The sequence below is a fragment of the Vanessa tameamea genome, chromosome 19 (genome assembly GCF_037043105.1).
Source record: "Vanessa tameamea isolate UH-Manoa-2023 chromosome 19, ilVanTame1 primary haplotype, whole genome shotgun sequence".
Taxonomy (NCBI): domain Eukaryota; kingdom Metazoa; phylum Arthropoda; class Insecta; order Lepidoptera; family Nymphalidae; genus Vanessa; species Vanessa tameamea.
Window position 1 is genome coordinate 330,594 of NC_087327.1, and position 26,609 is coordinate 357,202.

At 40.0% G+C, this 26,609-nt stretch overlaps 3 protein-coding genes across 3 annotated transcripts in view; 1 reads left to right on the forward strand and 2 right to left on the reverse strand.

Moving 5' to 3' along the window:
- LOC113397053 (uncharacterized) overlaps positions 1 to 795 on the reverse strand; it is a 30,962-nt gene extending 30,167 nt beyond the window's left edge. Inside the window, exon 1 of the mRNA XM_026635197.2 lies at positions 557 to 795. The gene's annotated coding sequence lies outside the window, so the exon portion shown is untranslated. The remainder of the gene's footprint in view (positions 1 to 556) is intronic.
- Positions 796 to 5,465: 4,670 nt separating this feature from the next.
- Positions 5,466 to 14,651, reverse strand: LOC113397032 (nuclear pore complex protein Nup133). The gene is made up of 22 exons (XM_064217844.1): positions 14,448 to 14,651; positions 14,250 to 14,368; positions 13,805 to 14,001; positions 13,444 to 13,633; positions 12,123 to 12,238; positions 11,804 to 11,987; positions 11,430 to 11,546; positions 11,202 to 11,345; positions 10,695 to 10,851; positions 10,525 to 10,612; positions 10,253 to 10,443; positions 10,018 to 10,172; positions 9,302 to 9,429; positions 8,522 to 8,752; positions 8,320 to 8,444; positions 8,011 to 8,174; positions 7,711 to 7,844; positions 7,382 to 7,615; positions 6,916 to 7,104; positions 6,059 to 6,169; positions 5,862 to 5,973; positions 5,466 to 5,762 (listed from the first exon to the last, which is right to left on the reverse strand). The coding sequence occupies exons 1-22, from the start codon at positions 14,555 to 14,557 to the stop codon at positions 5,605 to 5,607; spliced, it is 3,354 nt and encodes a 1,117-aa protein (XP_064073914.1). The 5' UTR covers positions 14,558 to 14,651; the 3' UTR covers positions 5,466 to 5,604.
- Positions 14,652 to 15,343: 692 nt separating this feature from the next.
- Positions 15,344 to 25,072, forward strand: LOC113397043 (structural maintenance of chromosomes protein 2). The gene is made up of 21 exons (XM_026635186.2): positions 15,344 to 15,652; positions 15,830 to 15,979; positions 16,086 to 16,247; positions 16,915 to 17,025; positions 17,526 to 17,647; positions 18,016 to 18,172; positions 19,202 to 19,393; positions 19,972 to 20,107; positions 20,358 to 20,533; positions 20,835 to 21,018; positions 21,244 to 21,317; positions 21,617 to 21,763; positions 21,830 to 22,194; positions 22,274 to 22,373; positions 22,641 to 22,753; positions 22,844 to 23,072; positions 23,190 to 23,384; positions 23,655 to 23,855; positions 23,929 to 24,144; positions 24,364 to 24,573; positions 24,724 to 25,072. The coding sequence occupies exons 1-21, from the start codon at positions 15,485 to 15,487 to the stop codon at positions 24,835 to 24,837; spliced, it is 3,522 nt and encodes a 1,173-aa protein (XP_026490971.2). The 5' UTR covers positions 15,344 to 15,484; the 3' UTR covers positions 24,838 to 25,072.
- The last annotated feature ends 1,537 nt before the right edge of the window (positions 25,073 to 26,609 follow it).

The following is a 26,609-nucleotide window of genomic DNA, read 5'->3' on the forward strand; positions in this document are numbered from 1 at the left end:
GCAAAATTAAAAACAATATTTATCAATTTTAAATCAGGATAAAATATCTTCATAACCATGGACACATTTGTAAACTATTTTTTGTGATTTTAGTTTTGGAAAAGATTTTCTCATATACATATTTAGTTTAGAAGTCAAATTATATATATATATATATATATATATATATATATATTTAATTACATTATCTTTGTTTTATTTCAAACAAAATTATATAATCATATTTTTTGCTTTTCTTGTACTAAATATATACTACTTATATTATAAGTATGTTAACTATATTTTTATAAGAACAATTAATGCTTGCAAATAAGATTTGTACTTCGTAATTAGGATTTTTAATATACTTACTTATCTTCGCTAAAAATTTTTTTGTATATATGTATTAAAAATATTTAAGTAAATAGGTACATATAATATGTACTATTGTCTATTTTACCTTTGCTTTATTATTTTTATTCGATTTATCTTTTATTATTTTTAATTCATTTTCTGAATAAATTAAAAAAATATATCTATGTTAATATCACTAAAAACATTCTATAAAGGAACTTACTTCGTTTCGGAATAATCCACCGGTTTCAAGGATACGTTCTTTATATTCACTTAAGTAAATTCACGTAATTCACTTATTTCATAATTTTCAATAAATCAATACACCGTAGACACGCTACGATGTTGAGAACGCAAGTGAACGTAAACAAACGAATCCGAGCGCTGAGCACGCATGCGCCTTAGACTATGTCTTTAAACAAACTGATGTGACGCTTCGTGGCGGGCAACAACGGTGGCGCTCGGAAAAATGGCGCCAAAGAAAATTTGTTATATATTATACAATTTACAATTATACTTAGTTTTATTGTACAATACTGTAAATGTACTTGTTGGACTTTAATCAATGCATTATGTACCTACTAAGAGTAAATAACATGAAGAAAAAAGTAAAAGTTGTGTTAAATGTACCCCGTATTATTCAATAGCTAATTATAGTTTATATTACGTTTATTATTAATCAAAATTATAGTGTACGTAACGAAATATAATATAATAACATTTGTTTCTTCGATAAATAGGACTTAATAGAAATTTAAAAAAAATCGGCTAAGTTACTACTAATAACTATTTTTTAACATCGTTTTAATATAAATTTAAGGACGTGTATAAAATGTATAAATTCAAACAGTTTTCCAGCATTTAAAATATATAACAGATTAAGCGTTACTGAATCGATTTCTACCAAGAAAAAATACCCTTTTGATCACTTAAGCGAAAATTTAATCAACGTTTATTTCACCGGAAGTATTTGAATTTTCAATGCAAATTACAAAGTTCGTTAGTTTCTTTCAAAATTTCACGGTCGAAAAGTTGATTTTAGTGAGCTAGAGCGATTCTCAATTTTTAAGTCAAAAGAAGAGTGTTACCATTCCACGAAAATATTTTGAAATTGATCGTACAGAACTCGATCTATTGACATCATTCGAATATCTGTCAACGTTGGTTCTTCGTTTCGGTAATAAATTCATTTACATCAAAAAATTAAGCCGAATTATTAAGGTCACTATGTTTGTATAACCAAATTGTAAAAAAAAAAACCATGTAATTTAATTATTAACGTACTTGCATATTTTATTTTTTATTAAAAACTCTACAACCTTTCATCAATATCGTATTGTTCAGAATTGATCGCAACATAATAATTTCAAGCAATATAAATTAATAAAAAGGAAGGAGGTGGCGGGAAGCTTGCTCAAGTTACGTGTGACATTTCACTAAGCGAAAAGCATAGCCTACTTCAAAATATCTTATTTAATAGTTTTGATTGGATTAGATATAATATTCTTAATTTGTATCGTTTATGAAGGTACAGCAGGCCGACAATTTAAGGGGACTACATGAGCTAAATGCAAGTTTTATAATGCAAAAAAGTATAAGATCCGATGCAGTAAACCAAATGAAAAAAATATATGATAATCTTCAGGATACATGCTAGTTATTTGCTATTTTGAAAACATGATGTAATTAATTTGGTACGATAGAAAAAAATCACAAAGTTACCTCTAAAAAAATCTTTTAATAAATAAAAACTATACTTATATACATTCAATAATTCTGGTTTTTTGTCAGATTATTCTACAAGCAATATATTATTTAACCTCTGCGTCACTTTTTTAATAACTTCAATAGATTTTTTTTAAATCAGATATTCTTATTTTCGAACAAAATTCGTACGCATGTGTGCGTAAACGCCGTGTACAGACATTGCCGGCCGAGGCCTGATGCTATACAGACGTGTCGATCTTTTCGTTACGAGCCTCATTACGTAACGAAATATTTTTTTGTAATTTTAATTGTAAATTCATTGTTTCATGTTTTCTTATAATAAATATTATTCTTTCTTGTAGATAAATATATTAAGTTAAAATAATGTAGTAGTAATTAGGCATTTGTTTTTTATTATATTATTTGTCATAAATTTTAATTGTGTAAATATGGGAAATGAAGTGAAACGCGTGAGGAAAACTAAAAAACGTTTATATAAATTAAGCGCCGAACATACTTATGAACGATATTAAAAGGTAAGAGTATTTTTTTAGTAAACATATTTTTTTTTTATAAATTATGAATATTGAAAACATCTATTAGAAAAAATGTGCAATCAGTTCGCATAGAATCAGATTTTTCGAGCTGTTCTTCAAATATTATGATAGAGTATTTGGTGAAAGTAAGGATAAAATCAATTGAGAGTCACTACGTTCGATCCCCATGATCTCGAAGCAATTTGATATTTTTCATTAAAAGTACTATGGGGCATATTTAGATACATATTTTTTAAATACATAATTTTATAATTAATAAAAATATAATTACTAACATATATTTATTTTTTACAGAATAAAGAAAGTCGAAAACAATAACACGGAAGCTATTTATATTGCGTAAGAGTTTAATTTTATCGATTTTGTTTATAATAGGAATTAAAGTTATGTATGAACTAACTTTAATAATAAAAAAAATAATGTAATTGTTGTGAACCAGAGAACTAGAATATTTAGAAGTGTCATTTGTACGTAATTCAAAAATTGTAATTTTTAGTAACGTCCGCCATATTAGATTGAAAATGGAAGCAATTCATGAATCGTGGATTGTCATCGAGACTAAATATGTGTGCCAACTTTCAGCTCCATAGCTTCAATGGAAGTAGGTGTAATATTGATTGCAAGATTTCAGGACATACGTACATACATTCATACATACAAGTGAAATTAAATAAAATATTTTAATAAAAAAATTAACACTAAATGTTTTTTTTTTGTAGTACCAAATCCAAATATTTTAAGTTTAATTAAATCAGTTTTATTATTTAATCATTTTCGAATAACAGTCCAAAGCAAAACAAATAATTCTAATATCCTATCTATTTTTATGAGATTTATAATGAAACCTAGTATGATTAACCTAGTTAACCAATGATTCAACCAAATCGACTTGACGACATTTTTTTCTTGTAAATATTTAGATGTTTTTGTTTTAATTTAATTTTTTTTTTCTTTGTGAACCGATATTAATAAAACGAACAAACACTACGCTATATGTTACCCCACGGTTACTACACTACAGGTTTCGAACACTTACGATTTTATTATATAAATAGATTATCAAACTTTTATAAAATATTAAAAATTGGTATGTTTTAATATTTAGTATAAGAACTAATTGTGGTAGGTATAATAATATAAATAAAAGAAAAAAAGGTTAAACTAACTGTCTATTTTATTGTGTACAAAATATAAATAAAAATATTGTAAGTTTAATTGAATCAGTTTTTTTTATAATCATTCGTTAACTAACATCGAAAGAAATAAAAACAATTCTGTTGTCCTATCTATTTTTTATGAGATTTATGATTGATCTTACTTCGCTCGGTTTGGCGCCATCTATTAGAATATTTGGGCGTAACCTCGTTACCTCGCTTAACCATTAGTTCACGGGCTTGCCGTTTTTGTCGATTTTGTAAGTGTGTGCGTGCAATTCTCAAGGGCACTTATCTCTTGTAGTCCCCTTAACGTAGACGGGCGCGCCTCCGTGGGTTCTATAGCTTTGAGCACGACCATCCGGGTAAGTGCCACTCATAGTGACTAAACAATAATTTTCGCCAGTTTCAGCCAGCCACAACAATTTTAAAATCAAGCATTAGCGTTTGACGTTTACATTACATTTTACATTAACAGCCTGTAAATTTCCCACTGCTGGGCTAAGGCCTCCTGTCCCTTTGAGGAGAAGGTTTGGAGCATATTCCACCACGCTGCTCCAATGCGGGTTGGTGGAATACACATGTGGCTGAATTTCGTTGAAATTAGACACATGCAGGTTTCCTCACGATGTTTTCCTTCACCGTCGAGCACGAGATGAATTATAAACACAAGTGAAGCACATGAAAATTCAGTAGTGCCTGCCTGGGTTTGAACCCGAAATCATCGGTTAAGATTTACGAGTTCTAACCATTGAGCCATCTCGGCGTTTGACGTAAGGAATGGTTAATATTATTACATTGCCAATGTTCACGGATAGAGGTACTACTTACCATTAGGACCATTTAAGTTCTTATCTATGTCTTGACCTGGAAGAGTTTCGACGGGCTCTTTCAAGTCGTTATTAATCTATTTAAATTTGTTATAACATTAAAAGGATAACTGAAATAAAACAACAAGTTACTTTTAATCTTTAGTAAAACTTACACAGATAAATGTAACCTTAGTATTAATCACAGTTATTATTAACAAACTTAAAGCTACATCAGTCTGACTGAACTTATCGAATGGTGAGAAATTATTAACTTAACACAAGCGACCGCTCTCGGCGTCGCCTGACCTTCGCCTGAACTTACGTTATGTTTACTTGATTTATCTTCACAAATCGCAGTATACGATCCATTTCAATACCATGCTCTGAAATCGCTTCATCATAAATCCACCAATTCACCAAAGATAACAATAAAACGCAGATCTGTACTTTAGTTTTTGCACAACATTCAATATGTAAAAAATATAAACCTTTACTCGTATTCTAAACCGTATAAAATTTTAAGTAGGTATATCTTTGCCTGGTCGTATAAGGAATATAAAAGGTGTTTGTACTTCTTTATTTAATACAAAAATATATTTTTTTAATTATTACTACATTTACTTCTTAGTTTAAGCTATGATACCCACGCGGTAGTCCATTTCGATGCCCGTATGGTTGAGTGGTAACGTGATAATGTTGCCATTAATTAATAATTCATTGTTTAGCGGAACTGTTACACTTGATTTTAATAAGCGTTAATACTGTTCTTCATACATGAGGTTAAGAATTGACATGCCTTCTTATTTGTGTAACTGTTTTGCTTAAGAAAACGGGAGGGGATGTAGCGTATTTTCTAATTTGAATTGGTAAACACACACGGAAAAATTTGAGTTTTTGTTAAGAATTGACATGCCTTCTTATTTGTGTAACTGTTTTGCTTAAGAAAACGGGAGGGGATGTAGCGTATTTTCTAATTTGAATTGGTAAACACACACGGAAAAATTTGTGTTTTTGAAAAGGCTGACAACTCGTATGTATAGCCTAGGAGACGTCGACCACGTCGCCGTTGCGCATGCCCTCGACACATTCGTAGCCGTACTTTATGATGAACTGAATCCGAGGGTCCGATACGAGCTCTGCTAGTTCCGGCGCCGTCAGAATGTCGTCTAAGGGTGGCAGCAAGAGTTCAAGATCACCACCTGAAATATTCCACGTGATTACAAAATAGAAACGGGCGAAGTTTGCGGTACGCCAGGGTTCAATCTCGCACGAGTAGCCCCGTCTGCGGGGCCCCTCACCCATGACGTGCACGAGGTCGACGAGGCGGAAGAACATCTTGGAGTGCAGCTCGTCGGTGGCGTCCTCGCGCGCCGCGGCCCAGTCGTCGCGCCGCAGGCACGCGCACCAGATCTGCGGACGGCGCCGCCGTTAGCCTCAGCGCCCAGCGGGCACTCCGGGTACTTACATATACATATTGTGCATTCGAAACTCATACCCTCAGCCGCAGTTCATCTCTGCGCTCCATATCTTGCACGAAGTCTGTGAGGTCCAGAGCTTTTTTAAAGTCATATTCGTTTAGACACTTGCTTTCCGAATCTATATATATCTGTGGAACAATATTGCATACTTTTATACTCTGAAAGGGTGAATTGAGCTGAAAATAAATAGAGCCAGTCTTTGTTAAAAAAATAGAAATGTAAATATGACTTTAACATTCAGATTGGACTTGCAGCAGTACGTCGTTATGACGTTAGCAACGACAAGCGCATGCCACAAAATACGACGTCATCCTTTTAAACATTGAACTGTTTTATTTGAAACAAGAAGCAGCATGCGGTGTCATTTGAAACATGATATAAGCTCTGAAAAGACAAACAGGTCTGCGAAGAAGCTCGTATCTTCCAATTCCATTCTTCAAATCATATCTTCTCTCCGTAGACACACAAGACAAGACTCGCCGACGACGTATTCCTACACTCCGCGCTGCGCTCGAACGTAATGAACGAGACGCCGCGATAAAATTACTTTTTATAAAAAATAACGCAGACAACCGAGCGAGAGGGAAAGGCGCGAGAGGGAGACAGCTTAAACGAATCTTTAAGCCTATAGTGTACGTTTTTTCATAGGTTATTATTTTTATATTTTTACAACTTATAATTTTCTTGTATTTTTATTTCACTTTCGTAATTTTTTTTTATTAAAATATTCCACAATCTTACTCGCTACAAAGAAGGAGTTTTATTATACTGTCACTCTCCTCCTAAAGTCTTTATCTGTTTGTAACTAAATATTCACTTGCAGATGCCCTGCCTGATCATCTGTTAATAAAATCTAATTCAACGAGTAGGTAACCTGCAAAAGTTCCTCGGGGTCGAGCAGCCTGCTGTTTTCGTCGAGTCCGTGGTGCAAGCACAACACTCGCGGTAGTGTTCTTTGCTGCTCCGCCAGCGATAGCGTGCTTTCTGCTCGGCGCATCGTCTCACTGTATTGTGCGTCCGGCTCGCTCGCAAGCAGGCACAGTTTCGCTATCGAAGCGAATGTCTGGAATCACAGGCGATTATTCTATTTGGAAACTAGCACGTGCAGTAGCAGATATTTGACATTGGCATTGCAAAAAAATAGTGCCCATTATTGACACAGTCAATGCCCGAGATGTCGATGCCCTCGTGCCTAAAACGACAGCGGCTCCCTTCCTCTACCGGCAACCGTTCGAACCGGAACACAGCGATACCGAGCATTAACGCTCACCGATAGAATAAGGAAGGGGCGCTCGCTTTGAAATAGCGACACGTGAGTTAGACTTGGATGCGCAACGCACCACGGCGCGGTCCAGCGTGGGCGCGCCGGGCGCCAGGTCGGCGTAGAGCGGCGCGGCGCGCGCGGGCGGCTCGGCGCACAGGCGGCGCAGCGCCCGCAGCTGCGCGCGCGCCGGCGCCGCCGCCAGCCACGCGTCGGCGCGCCCGCCGTGCCGCGCGCACACGCCGCGCAGCAGCTGCGCCCGCGCCGCGCCGTCGCGCGACCACAGCCACGCGAACGCCTTCTCCGCTATTCCCTGCGCACGGGACGATAGCCGATCTCATCGTGTCTTTGGTGTTATCGACGATGGTATATCACAATAATACAATCGATGCTTTGATGAAACCATACCTCCTCCTTGTACTTGTCGATGTATCCGTATAGCCGGTCCATATCTCCGCGCATCACACACAGTTCCACCAGCAGGTCAAAGTCTTTAAATTTCTCCGCCAACACGGCGGCGCGTTCTGTCTGGCCCTCGTCGACTGTTTCGAATTTGACATTTATGAATATAATATAGTGACATATATAATTAGCTATAATCAAACCAAGTATTTCAGATTAGAATAGGTCATACTCGATTTGGTCTTAATCTTCAAAAGATGATGAGTTCAGAGATCAACAAGCGATTCAAAAGGCAAAAGTACTGACTGTAGGGCTGTATGGTGTCGCGGCGGAGCTTCTCGTAGAGATGGTCCGTGTTGGACGAGTGCGCGAGCGGAGCCGCCTCCGTCAGCAGCAGGTCGGCCAGCGCGCCCGCCGCCTCCAGCAGCTGCGCGCGCAGGGACGCGTCCGGACACTTGTGTGCGCATTGTCTACGGGCAGGGAGACAAAAGTGTCGGGTTCTCGTTTATTTCAGAAAAAAATATTGAGTTAGATTTGTATAATTGTATAATTGAATTATTTTCATAAATCGTGTAAACATAAATATAAGTTGATAACGAAACACTGTGTACTCACGAAACGGCGCGAGAGTGCGCGAGGGCGAGCGCGGAGAGCGTGGAGCGCGGGCCCAGCGGCGGGGCGGGGCGCGGGGCGGTAGACATCCACTGAGCGCGACACGCGTGCATCTCGCCCAGCACCGTCTGCGGAGGAGCAGGAGACGTGAGAGCTCAGCCGAGTGCGCGTTCGGCCCGGGGCGGCGGGTGGGCGGCGCCCTCACCGTGAGCGTGCTGACGACGCTGAGCGCGTGGTGCGCGGCGGCGCGCGCGTCGTGCGCGGGCGGCGCCAGCGCACTCAGCGCGCGCAGCACGCGCTCGATGCGCGTCACGCGGCGGAAGACCACGTCCGCCGGCGACAGCGCGCCGCTCCGCAGCGCCTCCAGCACCTCCGCCTCCTCACCCTCCTCTCCCTCGCCGCCCTCGCCCCCTTCGTTGTCGGCGTTTGCGGTCACCTGTATCGACGGGATTTCATCATATTGGATACAACTCACCTTGATTTGATTAATATTCTATAATTGGCGATTTAATTTTTTTAGGAATACTCGTATAGTAGTGACCTATTATATTCAATATTTTCAGTAATTATTACTCTAAATATAATAATTAATTATTTATTTAAGCGTAATACTGAACAAAAACAAGATGTGAACGATAATAACTGCGATAGTATAAAACTGTGGTGCAGTTATAAACGCCCGCCAACAAAGCGACATTGTTCTATTATTTACACACACTTAAATTGCACATATTTGTTAAATATATTTATACAAAAAAAAACACAATAGAATTATGAATAAACAGATTACAATATCAAAAAAAAAAAACCAAATACAAAAAAAAAAACTATAAATAGTAACATCGATTTCGCCAAAACAATTGTAAGAATGAAGTTATATAGTACGAGAGTACGTTATACTCGAGCAAATATTTTGAATACATTATGAGCCAACACATTGCTGTCCTCACAAGTACGACACACAGAGCGGGGGCGCGGACGCTACCTGGTGCAGCGCGGCGTCCAGCAGCGGCGCGCCGGCGCGGTGCAGGCGCTGCAGCGCGCGCGCGCCCGCCAGCCGCGCCGCCAGCGCGCACAGCTCCCACTGCGTGCTCACGCGCGTGTCCGACCGCCCTGCGCACGACGTATTTCATATTTCATTTCGATCGAGATCGTAATCGATTATTATCACATTCAAATTTGCCGCTTGATAAATTTAAAGCTTCTGTCAAAAGAGTGTCAATGGTAATGGAACGGCGTTCTAGTGAAGCGTCGAGGTGATGGTAGCGAGGCGGCCATCTTGGATCGACGGTTTCCCGCGCACCACGTATGCGACGAATCGCTAATTTCCTACATTATCTCTATTCTTTTGTAGTAGATTCAGTGATTCGCGTGTGGTTGTGTATGTGATATATCACCGAATCTATATTGATGACTATTATGAAACTTTATGTAATTGATTTGTTTAATTAAAAACTTACTGAATTTGTGGATAATCGTTTGAATATACGCCCCCCTATCACGAATAATCCTGATATTGACAATAAAATATCTATACATTTTATTACATGCAAGTACTATAATAATATGTGTGTCTATATTTATTATATAGGGTATATTATTTTTTTCTCAGATGTATTTACACGTAGGATTTTGATAGATTCAGTTGTTCTTGCCACATCCATATCGGCCGATAGTAGCGATAGCATAAGCGACAACAACCTTTGGTGAGCGTGCTGAGCCTGCGCCACAGCCTGTGCGCGCGCAGGAAATCCAGGAACAGCGAGAAGGCGCGCTGCTTGTCCCGCAGCTGCGCCGCGCCGTGCAGCGCGCACGAGCTGCCCAGCGACACGCGCGACGCGCCGCGCAGCTTCCACCTGCACACGACGCATTCATGTCCTCGCGGGCGCACTCGGAAGAGATTTCATTCGTCTTACAATTATTCAGATTGTCGCACCTGGGGTCGCCGGCGGGCGCGTCGTCCAGCATGTCGGCGGCCAGCGCCAGCGCCGTGCGGTCCAGCGCGTCGCCGTGCTCGCGCGGGAACAGCTCGGCCAGCGCGCGCGCCGCCGCCGCCGCGTCGCCGCGCACGTGGAACAGGAACGCGCTCTTCAGCTTGCCCACCGCGTCCGTGCTCATCGCGCTCACCTGCGCACGCGGGGTGATACAGCTGCGTGCCACTGGCGACGATCTAAGCTCCTACACGACTACCACGGCCGCAGCGCTCACCTCGTGGGGGTCGATCTCGTACAGCGAAAGGTTGCCCTCGTACATGTCGGAGGGGCACGGAGATCCCATCGGGCTGTCGCATATCGACCTAAAATTAAATGCAATACTCATTTAAAACAGTGAGCTGGGTGAATGGAAAAGAAAGTGTAGTGTGCAGGGCGGGCACTGACGGCGGGCGGTGCGGCAGCGCGGGGTCGGCCAGGCGCAGCAGCAGCACGCCGTGCTTGCGGCTGAACAGCAGCGGCGCGCCGCCGCACAGCGCCGCGCCCAGCACGCGGTCGCCCTCGCTCGCCAGGTCCACGTACTCGCTCTTGTCGCTCGCCGACGCTGCCCGACACGGACGCGATGTTTTATTAAAAATCAAAATATTCGTTAAATTTGCCTTAGAGTTTGATCCTTATTGGCGGAACGTAATTTACATCTAAAATCTAGAATATCTAATCTAATCTAGGTACATATAAAAATCAAGTTTTTATATCATTATCGCGAGTCCGACGTAACCTCTAAACGTCAAGCGTGTATTTTTATGAAAGTCAATTTTTTTGTTGAATGTTCACTAATATTTTGACTTTCGTTAAGGCAGTTAATGCACGAGGAATCTGTATCGAGCTCGTGTCGTTCACATCGCTGGTGCCATATGTTGAGCACATTATTCAGTAATGAATTGGTCCACTCACGCGAGACGGCGGCGACGTAGGCGGGCGCGTAGAGCAGCGGGCGCGCCGGCAGCGGCAGACAGCGCGGCGCCTCGTCGTCGCGCGGCACGCGCAGCGCGCACAGCGACACCACGCGCGCGCCCGCGCCCTCCAGCGACACGTGCGCTGCGCCCGCGCAACCACGGTTACTCCGGACTCAACAACGGACTCACACGTTAAGCTATGCGTAACACGGCAAGGCAGGCGTACCCAGCGCGTAGCGCACGTCGGGCGAGCGCGCCACGTTGGCGGCGGCCAGCAGCAGCAGCACGCCGCGCCCGTGCGCGTGCACGTCCAGCGCCATGATCTCCAAGCTGTTCAGGTCGCCTGCGGGGCAGAGGTACTGTGTGACTGACGACGCTCGCGGTACTTTGATTGATTTCATGATATTTCGCTTCCCACTGAAACCCTTACAAATACACACACGAGCGTCTCTGACACGAGTGTCACAAAATTAGACTCTCTTAAATTTATTTATTAATAAATATAAGTTTAGAAAGTATAATGATATTATTAATATTATATGTATAATAAATCAGGCTATTTTTGTGTTTTTCTTAAGATAAATTTAATGGTCCAAGTACCCTGCGGAGCGAGATGCGCTCTGGCGAAGGCCTCCGACAGCGGGCGGCGCAGGTGGTGCTCGTGCACCTCGGCGCCGCACCACAGCTGCAGCAGCGGCCCGCCCGCCACCAGCACCACGCACTCCGAGTTCTCCGTGCCCTCCGCACTCTCCCAGCCCGGCAACACCACCACGCCCACTAGTTTCTGAGACCAATGGAAGTGGCACAATCGAACATGAAACGATATAATCCATTCTCAAGAAAATAATTTATAGCATCCCATTTTCTTGAAAGTTGTTCTTGCACATAAACATAAAATAAATTTATATGCAATCTTTACCGTATCAGCATGTGCAGGCATGGAACCGAAGAATAGCAGCGAAACCCGCCGCCCAATACCACCCAGCCAGCCACTGGGCGGACGCATTGTTTGACACACTACTCCTGGACGACCCTCTATGAACAAAGTTTATTATTTTTCATAAATTATACATTTTTACACATAAAAAAATTATTTAATAAAATTAGATTGAGGTATTAAAATCAAAAGATAATTTATTCAAGGTTTTTGCTCTTTAAATGATGATTATGATGCTAATCATGACTTAATATTTTGGTCAATACCTGCTATTGTGTATTTTTCTAATTACTATTACATTTAAATAATATACTTCATTTGAGGTGATATTTTTTAATCAATAAAATGGACGAGGAAAACATTAGAAAGCTGAAAGATGATTCTGAATTATACTATGGTCATGTAATCCACAATTACTTTGGGTATCATTTTGAAGAGCAGCAAGAAAGAAGTGATGCAGCAAGAAAGAAGTGATACAGCACAGGAAGGTAATTCTGAGAGCAAGAAGAAATTTCCAGAAGATTATAGTGATTACTAACAAGGGAAAGATGGCCAGAACAAATGTAATAAGAGCGTACTGTCAATGATAGTAAGAACATTTGTGAAGCTAAAAATTTTAAAAACCTATACACTATTCCAACCGTAAAGGAAAAAAGCCAAATAAACAACATTTGACAGCAAATTGATGCAATATCATTGGTTGAGAGGTTGATTAATCTATGATAATCACTATGGATTTGCATAAAATGGTGTTTTTAACGTCGACAAAACTGTTACCAGAATGTTGAAAGTAAAATTAAAGTCAAAATAAGTAGTTAAGTGTAATAGTGTTGTATTATAAATAAAGATATATTAATCATAAACTCTTAGTAGTGCACAGTATAGCTTAGTTATTAGTAAATCGCATGATATACATAAATCTAACGGTTTGTTTATCTTTTTTCCTACTTCCATTGGAATAGACTGTAGTGATATATGGCATTGATTTCACTTAGATAAGTTAAATGTTTGTTTAGAATATACAAAACCAAGAAAAGACTAACTGATAAAATGGAATAATATCTTATAAAATCTTTGTTTTAAAAGTTTGAAATATATTTGATAGGAATATTTTTTCATTAAACATAATTTAAAATTGATATTTTGTTAAGTTATATTAAAATAGAGGTAGCACTCTCAGTCTCACAGACCATGGGTATACAAACATATACAAACTTTAAAGAATAAATTGTGCACTTAAATTAACTTAGAGCAATTTTATTTTAATATGATAATAAAATAAAATATGTGTTCACTTATTAACCTTTGCAAGTAGTTATCTTAACCAGTGTGCAAGTTGTGGTAGCCAATAGTAGTCCATCTTTAGCTTCGGTGAGGCGGTCGCACTCCTGTCCAGCTAACTCACATGAAACATCAGAGTATGCACCTTCTGTACCTACTGATGCCCAGTATCTCACTACACCTTCAGGGGAGACACCAATGCATGAAGGCATCTAAAATTTTATAACAGTACATGAAAAAAGTAATATAATATTTATACACTACTTTGGCTTTAACATTCGTGTATGCCAATCATGCAATTGGGATACATTGTATGAAAGTGCAATATATTAATAATCTTCATGATTTATTTTGGGAATAATTTGTAGTAAATTATTAGTCACCTGTGCATCTTCCTCATAGAACAGCATAACTAAGTCAGCCTTGTGTGCTAAATCTGTTTGGGGCAATGTTAACTCTCTGGCAGCTGTTGGAGCTGAAGGTGCGGCCGCTGCTTCCCTCGGCCAGGCTAGCACTTTGCGTCCAGCAACCACCCAGCACCAGCCACAAGGGGCCATGCGAACACTGACATCTCCACTTGCTTTAAAATTAAAGTTAAAATCTTAAGTTTATATCGAATATGCAATTTTAATACGACAGCTCGAAACCATTATTGATTTAATTACCATTCTATTAAAATTAATATTTTTTAACATTTTGAACTGCAGCAACATCGGATCAAGTAATCCTATTTACTTAACTTTTAAAATGTGTCCATAAGTTTGCTTTAGAAAAACTGCATTGTGTTCAATAACTTCTATAGTGTATTACTAAAAATAAAATACTGACCAAATGTGAGTGTTTCTGTCACCATAACAGGTAAAGGCATGCCAAAAGTTTCAATAGTAATGAGAGGTGTTTTGTAAATGACATCACCGGCTGGCTGATCGACTGATTGCATAAAATTGCTGTAATTTAAACAAAAAAAAAATTAAAACATTAAGATTATTTAATTTTAAAGAAAATCAGGTTATGTTTATACCATACTTTTGGATCTTTTTAGACGATGCTAGTCCTATTGGTCTTCTTCCTGCAATAGATTGTCTTACACGAGGAGAGAAAGGACTTCTCATTCCACCAGTGCTACTAAACTCCATATTTAAATAAAATTATTATATTATTTTACGAAATTTAATTAACCGTCGCCGCTATATTTTTGACACTTCAAAACTGACAGTTTAACGCTTTACACCCGTCATGGTAAAACTGACGGTCAGAGTGATAGTCATATAGTCATAGATAATATTGGGCGGCAAATTCTAACCAAAACAAGTTGTCTTATGTTGGCAGTGAAAATCAACTTTTTATATATTACTAGCGAGTAGCGACCCACCCTGGCTTCGCATGGGTGCAATGATGATACTAAATATACAACAGATTGTCTTACAATGTTCAACGCTTTTTTTGTCATTAGACAATACAAACCGCTATGTCCCTGCAATTTAAATCTGTAATATTTTCGAAAATATTAATCTAAATCACATGCTGTGAAGGGCCATATTGATCTATATTAAATGCACAATGTATTTAAGGTACTAAGGATAAGAATTAATGCTGTATTGCTTAAAATCGCTTCGAAAATAAGCCATTATTTCTCGTAAAACATAAGGGATAAAAAATGATTATTGTTATCCCTAATATATACATATATATCATCATATATCTTTTTTAGGTGTATAATACTGTAGTGAATTATTTTGATCTATCTTCTAGGGTTTAGTCAGCGTTTGCAATATAAGCGCAAAAAAAAAATGTTTATTTACGACATCACTTTAGAAACTTCTAAAATTATTAGTGTTTTTCTTATTCATTAAATTTACAATATTTTTAAATAGTCTGCATAACTTCGCCGGATATTAATTGACATTGGAGTGTTGACAATTTGTCAAACTTTAAACAAAATATCGCAACGGCTCCCACTTACATGAAGGCAAATTACAAGTTCTTTAGTTATATTATTAACTATCACAACTTTCATTTGTGATTAGTAGATTCTTGATATTGATGTGTTCATTAAAATCAAAATGTTTATTAAGTCTATAGTGTTAGATGGGTTTAAATCATACGGAAACAGAGTTGAAATTACGGGTTTCGACCCAGAATTCAATGCTATCACAGGTCTAAACGGCACTGGAAAGTCAAATATATTGGATTCGATATGTTTTGTCCTAGGAATTACCAATCTTTCCAACGTGAGTATTATTTCATTACATACCCAAGAGGTTTCCCGCCAATTCTAGGGGAATGAATACATGAATGGACTTTTTTTTTGTTATTTATGCTTACATCTATTTTATTGGGTCAAACATAATAAGAAGTATTCATTGTCACTATTTGAAAAATACAAATCAGTAATGTTATTTTTATAGGTAAGAGCTGGAAGTCTTCAAGAGCTAATTTACAAACATGGCCAAGCAGGAATCACTAAAGCAACAGTGAGCATCACATTTGACAACCGAGACAAAAGACAATGTCCTATTGGTTATGAGAACCATGATGAAATCACCGTTACCAGACAGGTTAGAAATTATTTGAAAAATATATCTTTTTTATTGTAAGAAGTCTATGAAAAGAAAAATTGTCATTTAAATACATAAGTGTCTATAAGATGAATGATAATTGCAGGTAGTGATGGGCGGTAAGAACAAATACCTAATCAATGGAATTAATGTTCAAAACAAGAGAGTGAGTGATTTGTTCTGCTCAGTTCAGCTCAATGTGAACAATCCTCACTTTCTTATCATGCAAGGACGTATCACCAAAGTGCTGAATATGAAGCCACCAGAGGTATGAATGATTTTAGTTATTAAAATAATTTAGTTGAAATGTTACTAAAGAAACAGTATGAATATTACCAATGTGCTTGTATGATAATAGACATAACATATTAGATATTATTTTTGATAATGTATTTACTTTGTATGGGGTATTTTATATAGTCTATGCGTTGCCTATGTCTATGGGTGAAGGTAACCTTAAGGTCTCCATTTCATGATAAATAAAAATATTTTAAAACAATATCTACAACCAAATGGTCAATACATAGTTTATATTTGTGTCAGCATAAGTATTAAAAAAAATATAATTAATAAGTATTTTTATGACCCTGATGGCTTTGTCAATTTAAATTGTCTCTTTTTTAATCAATCAGTTATGTCTTAACAGTCGACACCTAAGAAACATATGTATATTGGATTTCTTAAACTGATAATATAAAAAAAATATATATAAAAAGTTGAACATACATGTTTAAATATGCTATCATAAAAAAAAATAAAAACTAATTGAATTACAAATACTTTACTAATATTTTGTTCTAGCATTTAGAGATTGCTTTATACTTTCATGTTTTTAATGCATTCACATTGTGATAATACTATATGAATATGAATAATATTTATAGTTAAAATACTTTTCAAACGAATAAACATATTTGCAATGTTTTTTGTTATAGATCCTATCAATGGTGGAAGAAGCGGCCGGGACAAGAATGTACGAAGCTAAGAAACAAGCCGCACAGAAGACTATTGAAAAGAAAGATGCAAAGTTAAGGGAGTTAAATGATGTAAGATATCTACTTCATTTTTATAAATTAAAAACATTGCCCTCGAGGATATTTATTAACTATTCCTTGCTTGTTGCTATAAATTTATTTGCATTTATCAAATTACTAAACAATAGATATTTTTTTAGTGTTACTGTTATTTTTTATTGTTGTTGGCTAAGGTTTTCTTTGTTCAAGGAGGCATTTCATAGTGGGTTGAAGTATAAAAGTTTTTTTTCTTCTGTCTAATATAATAGAATAATAATTGTGGTATGATGTACTACCAATTCCCTAAAATTTAATTTAATATCCAAATATCTATCTCAGACATGGGTAACGAAGGAGGTTGTTGTTGACAAAATGTTTTCAGTGACTCCAGCTATTGTCTATGCCAGATTAAGTTTGTTATACATTACTGATAGTAGAATACAACTAGCAAAAATCTCGAATAAGTGAATTTTGAAGAAAGTAAAAAAATATATCTGTGTAATTTTTTTTATTGATTATAATGTTTGTTACAGATAATCAGAGAAGATATAGCTCCTAAGCTGCAGAAGTTACAGGATGAAAGAGCACAGTTCCAAGAATATCAGAAGGTTGTCAGAGAGCTGGAAAACCTCACAAGGCTCTATGTGGCTTGGAAGTAAGCTTTGATAAATATATTAGTACTTTTAAAATAATTATACATTAAATAGGAAGGTATGCAAGTAAATAAATCATGTGATTATGAGTGGTCACTTTCTTTTTTACCATTGACTAACATTGGTACAAAAAACATCAAATGCTGGAATCCATCCAATCCAATCCAAGTCCATCTTGGAATGAAAAACCCCTGAGGAGGAGGAACATCCAGACAAAGTGGGACATTTTTTTATGCAATTCCTTGTAATGAGTATATGTTTTTGCATTTGAAACAGCAGAAAAATAAAGACTATTTTTTTTTCGCTGTTTTTAGATGAAAAAAAATATATCATAAATCTACAATAATGCTTAATACTTGGTTTAACACAGATATGTAAAAGCCGAAGAGAGTGCGAAGGAGGCGGTGGACAAAGTCACCGAAGTGCAGGATGAGATCAAAGCTAAGAAAGAAAATATAAAGAATAATGAAAAACAAGCAAAGGAACTAGAGAAGCAAGTTTCCGAACTCAATAAAAAGTTAGATGAGGTATGTGAATCTCATTTTAGAATATTTATAATTTACTGGTCTTGTCTGGTATGCATTTAAATGTTCTTTAACTGTGACTCCTTTTAATTCTATTTTAATAGCAAGTCATATTTTATATGATTGTGTGTATATCCAATTGGTGGTTGATGGTCACCACCATCCATAGACCCTGGTGCTGTAAGAAATGTCAACTATCCTTTGCATCGCCAATGCGCCACCAACCTTGGGAACTAGGTGTCATATCAATTGTTAATGTAGTTTCATAGGCTCACACTCCTTTCAATCTGTAGTACAACACTTAATATGGCTGTTTGGTGGTAGAATATCTGATGAGTGGGCGGTACCCACTCTAACTAAAAATACGTGCGCGTCTCACGACGCCCGACAGAAGTGATCATTCAAAGTAATCTAAGTTGAACTACTTAATATTTAAATTGTTTAATGTCTGAATAGCTTAGGTTATTACTTAAATTTTATGCCTATTGATAAAATAATGTAAGGAAAGGTTATTTATGAATACAATCTTTTATAGATTATAAAATATATTATATTCTTAGTTACAATTCTTGAATGTGTACACAGATCTATAATAAGATATTCATTAGTATTAGATTTATATTTTATATAAATATATATTATCTGTGTATTTACGATCTGTCATCTCGAGTGACACACATACATCACACGACACCGTGAAAGCGCGGGAAAGAAGGAAATAGAAAATTGGCGCGCGGTGAATACAGTGTGTGTGTAGAATAAATATAATATTTATTTTATCTAATTGGTAAATCGACCTTCCATATGAACATTACATATGTACTTACTGGAATTGTAACTACGTACGTACAGGAGAAAGGGAAGCCAGACAGACTGGCGCCATACCGCGTCACGTAACGGATCGCTTACCTTGCCGCAAGTTGCGTTACACCAGCGCCGCAGAACTATCGATAGTCGACCTCGAAAACTGTTCAGGATATCGATAGTACTATCCGTGTATCGTTTTGATCAATACTGTCGATATATCGACAGGAGAGCGGCAGCGCGCTGAAGGCGCTGGAGGCGCAGCTGCAGGCGGGCGGGCGCGAGGAGGCGGCGCGCGGCGCGGCGCAGCGGGGCGCGCTGGACGCGCTGCGCTCGCACGCCGCGGCGGCGCGTCTGCTGCAGCGCGCCGCCGCCGACGACGCCGCCGCGCTCGCCATCAAGCGCGCCGAGCTCGACGAGGTGCTAACAAGTGGCGTTGTAAAATGGTGAAAGTGGTGAAAGCACGAGTGTGGAATGAGGCTTTGTTTGTTAGTACGTCCCGTACCCGTTACCGGTACCGAGATTTTGTATCTATATCGATTATATGATTTTGTATGTTTACTGCTTCACTATAATGTTTGCGCACTCCGTATACCATTTGTTTTATAATCTGAATGATGTGATGAAATAGGAAATATAACTTCACTAAAATTAACGCCTCAGATCGACCTTATTCGAAAATACAATTGCATTTATGTCTATTCCGATGAAGGAGTAATTAAGATAAACAAACCTTTGCACTCCATGAAATTTTCTTACAACTCATCTGTACTGTACACCACTCCACTCAACTACTTATATAATATTTAATTTAACTTCAAAAGTAACAAAAGCGTCGTCGACGTTGAAAGCGAGTTTTTCGCAAACCCATAATGAAATGACCGACTACCGATGACCGATGATATCGCGGCAATTCGATGTCAGATGTGGTCCATTCGGCCTCTCGCGGTCGGTAAAGCGACCGCTTGAGACGAGACGTGTGTTGTGCGGCGCGGCAGACGCGCGCGACGGCGGCGGCGCTGCGCGGCGCCAGCGAGGCGAGCGCGGCGCGGCTGGCGGCGGCGCAGCGGCGCTTCCTGTCCGTGAGCTCCGGCCGCGAGGGCGCCGCCGACTCGCTGCAGGACCAGCTCATGGGTGCGCGCCGCGTTGCCTATGCACGCCTGTTTGTACAGTGCCGTTTCCCTGCTGGGGCCGGGTTTTATGAAATTAAATGGCTGAAATGCTTTCATTTCGTTCATATTATTTAGAAAACTTAGCTAAATTAATTTAGTCGCAATTTGTTTGTAACGAGTAATTATTTTAAAAATGAATGAAAAAAAAAAATTTACTGCCTAAAAAATTTGAAACCCCTTCAATTATACTCAAAAACTGTTTATTATCCCAGCGGCCAAACAAGAGGCGTCCGAAGCGTCGACCCGTATATCGCAGAGTATGATGGAGAAGAAACACGCAGAGGAAAGACTGAAAGCCTTGGAGCGGGAGTTCCAGTCCAGCAGCTCGCAGTACCAAAAAGACAGAGAAAGTATTGATAAGCATCAGGCGGAAGTTAATAAGTTAGAAGTGAGTCGATCAATTAGTACATTAATTTAATGAATATTTTATGTTAGATCACTTGGCAAAAGTCTTCTCGAAATTTTATATACGTTTCATTTGCACGTAAGGTTTCCTCACGATGCCTTCTCACACCGCTGTGCACATGATGAATTATAAATACAAATTAAACGCATGAGAAACGTGGCGTGCGCTCATATTTGAACTTGCGATGTTCAGATAAGATGCATCACACCTGTGCACTGCGATGTCCGCCGCGTAACCGGCGAGTCATATAATAATGCTCATATTCGAATGTAACTTTTCGCAGGCCGAATTATCAGGTATGAATTTCAGCGAAGACCGAAGCAGAGAGCTCAAGGAGTCGATACGCTCCCTGCAGAGCAGCATCCGCAGCCAGCGCGACCGCGCCGACCAGCTGGCCGCCACGCTGCAGCGCTGCGACTTCCACTACACGCCGCCGCAGCGAGACTTCGACCGCGCCAGGGTCTGCGGTGAGCCATCCGGGGCGACCGTAGCGTGGCCGGCGGACGCTGTTTAGTTTCGTGCATATATTCTCGACATGCAAGCGAGATTAATGAGCCGTAATCACACCCACACGCAGGCACGATCGCACGTGCGCATTTAAGGATACAGTAGAAGTTATGGGAACGCTCCCAAATGTCGAATCGATAATGGAACCGTGATGTAGTGTGCTGACGGTAGTGCGCAACTTGCAGGCACGGTGTGCCGGCTGATCCGCGTGCGCGACGCGCTGCACTGCACGGCGCTCGAGACCACGGCCGGCGGCAGGGTGAGTTGATTTTTTTTTAATCAAACTGTGATAAACAATAATAAGGGAGTGTCTTATTTGGATAAACAATAATTTTAAAGATAAAAAAATCAAGTGCAGCAATAAAAAGTATTTATATATTGTAATAATTTTATTTAATTAGTAAAATGTAGTATTAAACTGCGTCCTACTTAGTTATCTTTTCTCTATAATAACTAAAAAAAAGTTTCCTAAAAGTTAATGGAAGCACAACATCTGCAATTGTACTCAATAATACAAAACCTAGCGTTTTGACTGACAGACGACACCCATTTCCGCAGCTGTACAACGTGGTGGTGGACACGGAGCAGACGAGCAAGCTGCTGCTGCAGCGCGGACAGCTGCGCACGCGCACCACCATCATACCGCTCAACAAGATCTCCGCCAGCGTCGTGCCGCCGGACGTCGTGGCGCTCGCGCAGGACATCGTGAGTGACGCGGGGCGAGCGCGGGGGTGCGGGTGAGCGGCGCGAGTGACGGCGGTGTGTGCGCAGGGCGGCGGCGCGGACGCCGTGCAGCTGGCGCTGGCGCTGGTGTCGTTCGAGGAGGCGGTGCGGCCGGCCGTGGCGTGGGTGTTCGGCTCCACGCTGGTGTGCGGCGCGCTGGCGGCGGCGCGCCAGGTCACGTTCCACCCGCGCGTGCGGCGGCGCTGCGTCACGCTGGACGGCGACGTGTTCGACCCCGCCGGCACGCTGTCGGGCGGCGCGCGCCACCAGGGCGGCTCGGTGCTCGTGCAGCTGGCGCAGCTGCGCGAGCTGGAGGACGAGCTGCGGCTGGCGGAGGCGCAGCTGGCGCAGAGCTCGAAGGAGTACGCCGCGTTGCAGCACGCCGGCGAAAAGTATACGGCTCTGCAGCAGAGGTGAGCGATCGCCTCGAAGCATATCGGTCGACGAACGCTAAGTTTCGGTGCCATACAGTAATGCTTTGGAGCCCCGCAGGCTGGAGATGTCGCGGCACGCGCTGCGCGTGGCGAGCGAGCGCGTGGCGGGCACGGCGCACGCGCAGCTGCACGAGGAGATACAGGCGCTGCGGGAGCGGGTGAGGGGACTTGCGAATTTATAGTTTTTGTTTGTTTTGAGGAAAATGGTCAATTTAGCTCATAGATAATAAGTTAATAAATAAGTTTTGTGAGACTTCAAATTACAACTATACAATTACGATACTCACTTAGTCTCGTTTTACCGTATTTGTCAGTAAAACTACGTAACTATGTGATGATTCCTATTCGGACAGGTACTCATAAATTTCTTAATTCAACTTTATATTTTAGAGTTTTGTTTAATTAAACATTTACACTAACCGTAGGTTTCGGAATTGACGGAAGCCGTGGAACGAGACAAACAGACCCAAAATGAAACTGCAGCAAAGGCGAGGGAGTTGGAAGCCAAAGTGAAGGATATCAAGGGACATAGGGAAAGGTTTGTGGTCATTGGATTGATGTAACATTACAAAAACAATTTAACAGTTTAAGTAGTAGTGGCATAGTAAAATCTAATGTACAAATCCAGGGAGTTCAAGAAAGCGGAGGAAGAATTAAATACGGCCAAGAAGGAGGCGGAGCAGAACAGTCAGTCGTGGAAGCAGCGCGAGCAGGAGTTCGAGACGTTGCGCCTCGAGGTGGACGAGCTGCAGCGAGCCGTGGCTGCCAGCACCGAGCAGCTCAGCGACGCCAACGCCGCCAGCGAAGGCCTCCGCGCCGCCAGCGACGAAGCCGCCGCCCACCTCGCCGCCGCCACCGTGAGCATTCGGGTGGCCTCGGTGTAGCTACCGTACCGCCATAACCTGCTATTTCCTCACTGTAGTTCATTAATACACCTTTCAGTCGCAAACGTCCATACGTAACATTCGTTGCAGGCTGTCGTCAAAGAATTGCAGTCGAAAATAAAGAAGCAGAAGGCGGAAATAGCGAGTCGAAACGGCGACATAGCTCGGTTACTGCAGAAAAAAGATCAGCTCGGAGCGAGCAACAACGATCTGGAACTTAAGATCAAGGAGTTGGATTACAAGATCAAGGAGCTGCAGAATGAAGCGTCCGAGTGGGAAAAGAAGGTTAACTGTCGTTTTTAAAAAGAGTATTTTTATAAAGAAACCGGGTCAAGAAATTCGTTTGAAGTTAGATCTCATCGAACCCTTATGCACTTAACTTCTCGGCGAGAGCTGAGAGTCAGCGTAAAGCTGGCTCCTGATTTGTTTATTGGGAAAAGTAAAGTTTCAATTACACCACAACGATACATAGTTTTTGTCTATAGCGAATAAGTAATATATTTCCGCGCACGACGACAAGATGATCTCGCAACGTAACTCCGAACGATGTTCCAGATCAAAGCACTGGAGACGGAGAACCCGTGGATCCCGGGCGAGCGGCAGTACTTCGGGCTGGCGGGCGGCGCGTACGACTTCGAGTCGCGCTCGGCCGGCGTGGCGGGCGCGCGCGTAGCGCAGCTGCGCGAGCGACGCGACCGCCTGGCGCGCGGCCTCAACGCGCGCGCGCACACGCTGCTGGGCAAGGAGGAGGAGCAGGTGCGCCGCCCGCCGCGCCGCCGCCGCGCCGCCTTACGAGCGGCGGGACTGTTGACGATCGTATGCTTTTCAGTACCAGGACGTCATGCGCAAGAAGAAGATAGTCGAGGCCGATCGGGCTAAGCTCGTGCAGGTGATGGCGGAGCTTGATGAGAAGAAGCGTCGCACGCTGGCTTCGGCCTGCGAGCAGGTCAACCGGGACTTCGGCTCCATCTTCAGCACGCTGCTGCCGGGCGCCCAGGCCAGGCTGACTCCGCCGCCGGGGTTTACCGTGCTGGATGGTCTGGAGGTAAGATAGTGCCTTCTCCGAATGAGATGGGGACGTTTTGAAAAAATATTTAATTTTATTCTGTATCTAAAGTTTTACGTCAAAAAGCCCGAGTCGTGTTGTAGTAAAAATATAATAATCACTGAACTTCCATTTATAATGAATACAATCGATGAATATTCTGCTACTTTTAATACGGTCCTTCGAGCCGGATATTTTAATTCGTCGAAACGTTTCCAGGTGAAAGTGGGTTTCAACAACACGTGGAAGGAGTCGCTGGGCGAGCTGTCGGGCGGGCAGCGCTCGCTGGTGGCGCTGTCGCTGGTGCTGGCCATGCTGCTGTTCAAGCCGGCGCCGCTCTACGTGCTGGACGAGGTGGACGCGGCGCTCGACCTGTCGCACACGCAGAACATCGGACACATGCTGCGCGAGCACTTCCGCCACTCGCAGGTGACTCAGCGGCACCACACGCACGGGTCGCTCTTTAACTTTTAAATTAATAACCTAGTAATTATTTTAGTCGAATATTGATCTTGTTTTATACGAAAATACATAAAATGTCTACTATGAAATACTAATACGCAAACGAAATATTTCTAGTTCATAATCGTGTCGCTGAAGGACGGCATGTTCAACAACGCGAACGTTCTGTTCCGAACTCGCTTCGTGGACGGCATGTCCTCGGTGCAGAGAACCGTCAACCAGAGGAGATAGAGGATCCGCCCGGACTGCAATCTAAACCAGTACAAAATCTTAACACAAAAATACGTATTTGTGTGTAAATAGATAATCTCGCGAATAAGTTCAATGATTTTAATAAACATAATTACGAAAATAATTTGCCCCCTTGTGTTGAAGAATCGCAGTCGCCTTTATAATTATGAATATAAATAATAATAAATAAATGAATATTTTAGTTTATTTGGATTCCTCGTGTCACGTATACTTTAGATACAGGCGACTTATTAAAAAAAAAAAATTATTTTTTTGCAGACCATACATATTCTTTCTCATAATATAAAAGTTTGGAGTATTTAAGGCCTTCATGCGTCTTAAAATTTTTATAATATTTTTATATGAGAAATGTTTATTACAATTCAAGGATTCCATGAATATGTAGAATATTTTACTAACGAAGTACTGTATACGTAGTATTTTTAATAAAGGCCTTCATTCCGTAGCGACGGGCGGTTTGGAAGAAAGAGATACAGAATTATTTATCGTGACATTATTTTCTATTTTTATGTCGTATAAGTTGTAACTCTTACTTGGGCTTTAGCCGATACTTTATTTTAAACCCTTTGGCGTAGAAGCTAATAATATTCGGGTTATTTTGATGAATGATGAATGATATAAGATTTCAAAGCTTTCCTAATTAGAATGTGTTTCTTTAGGTAATTTTTTAGTTTGAGTATTTTTATAACAATATTTCTAAGATTGATATTGTATATAAAAAATTCTTGATTAATAAAGTATTTTTATGTACTTATAAAATTGTTATTGTTTTTAATTATTTTGCTACCAATCCAGCGGAAGCAAGCTCCAAACCTTAAGCTCATGTCCAAGTCGTAAGCTAAGGCGCGCTAAAGGCTCGATAATATATCTACACTCTATTCCAACGGGAATAGGAGAAAAGATAAATAAACAACTTTGACCTTGAATTGACATGACATTTTAGTTACACTAGTGAGGAGAAAATTATTGAGTGAATGGGTAAAGAATGCTAAGGAACGATATATTTTATTGGTTTTATGGAAATTTTAAATAAATTTTATATAAATTGCAAGAAAGGTACATATTCCAATTTTTAGATAGCAGTATTTTTAGGCTTAAATAAAAATGAGGTCGTTAGTTTTCATTTGGATCGTGGTATTTCGCAAATAGAACTTATAAAGAGGTAGTTATTTTCAGTGATAAGTCATAGAAACACACCCACAATTTCATTTATATGAATAGATTTTTATTTCATCATTAATAAAAAGAAAAATTGTATGTTTCAATAATGAAGTGGCATTTTCAAGACATATGACGTATTGTATAATACTAAGGTTTTGAATAAATAAAATTTTATATATCTTTCAAAGAAACTCTTACTTTATCTTATATCTAAAACGACTTTGACCTTGAAATGCATTTCTTAGCATTAAATTTTTTGAAAAAAAAAACAAAATGTAATTAAAAATAACATCTTATTTTAATCTTCAAATTGAAAAAGTAACGTTCAATCAGCGTAGGCCGTGTTGATGGCAAATCAAAAGTCAGTAGGCAAAAGCAAAAGGTCGTAAATACTAAATCGGCTACAATTACAGTTCGCTTAAACAAAGCCAGGTCGTAAAAAAAAACTTTTGATAATTCCGAATAATAGCTTACTTTTGTATTATTTTCAAAACTATAAATTAAGTGTTGCTTTGCATAAAACTGATCTATATTTTAATATTTTTTATTTCTGTAAAATTAATTAATTCTTTTAATTTTTTTGTCTATAC

Excerpts from the sequence above, each read along its gene's own strand:
- LOC113397032 (XM_064217844.1), bottom strand. The coding sequence starts at position 14,557 with ATGGAGTTTAGTAGCACTGGTGGAATGAGAAGTCCTTTCTCTCCTCGT. Across the intron at positions 13,634-13,804 it reads TCTATGAGGAAGATGCACAG|ATGCCTTCATGCATTGGTGT; the intron begins GTGACTAATAAT and ends ATAAAATTTTAG. Across the intron at positions 11,346-11,429 it reads CGACGTGCGCTACGCGCTGG|CGCACGTGTCGCTGGAGGGC; the intron begins GTACGCCTGCCT and ends GCGCGGGCGCAG.
- LOC113397043 (XM_026635186.2), top strand. The coding sequence starts at position 15,485 with ATGTTTATTAAGTCTATAGTGTTAGATGGGTTTAAATCATACGGAAAC. Across the intron at positions 17,026-17,525 it reads AGTTAAGGGAGTTAAATGAT|ATAATCAGAGAAGATATAGC; the intron begins GTAAGATATCTA and ends TGTTTGTTACAG. Across the intron at positions 22,374-22,640 it reads TACAGGCGCTGCGGGAGCGG|GTTTCGGAATTGACGGAAGC; the intron begins GTGAGGGGACTT and ends CACTAACCGTAG.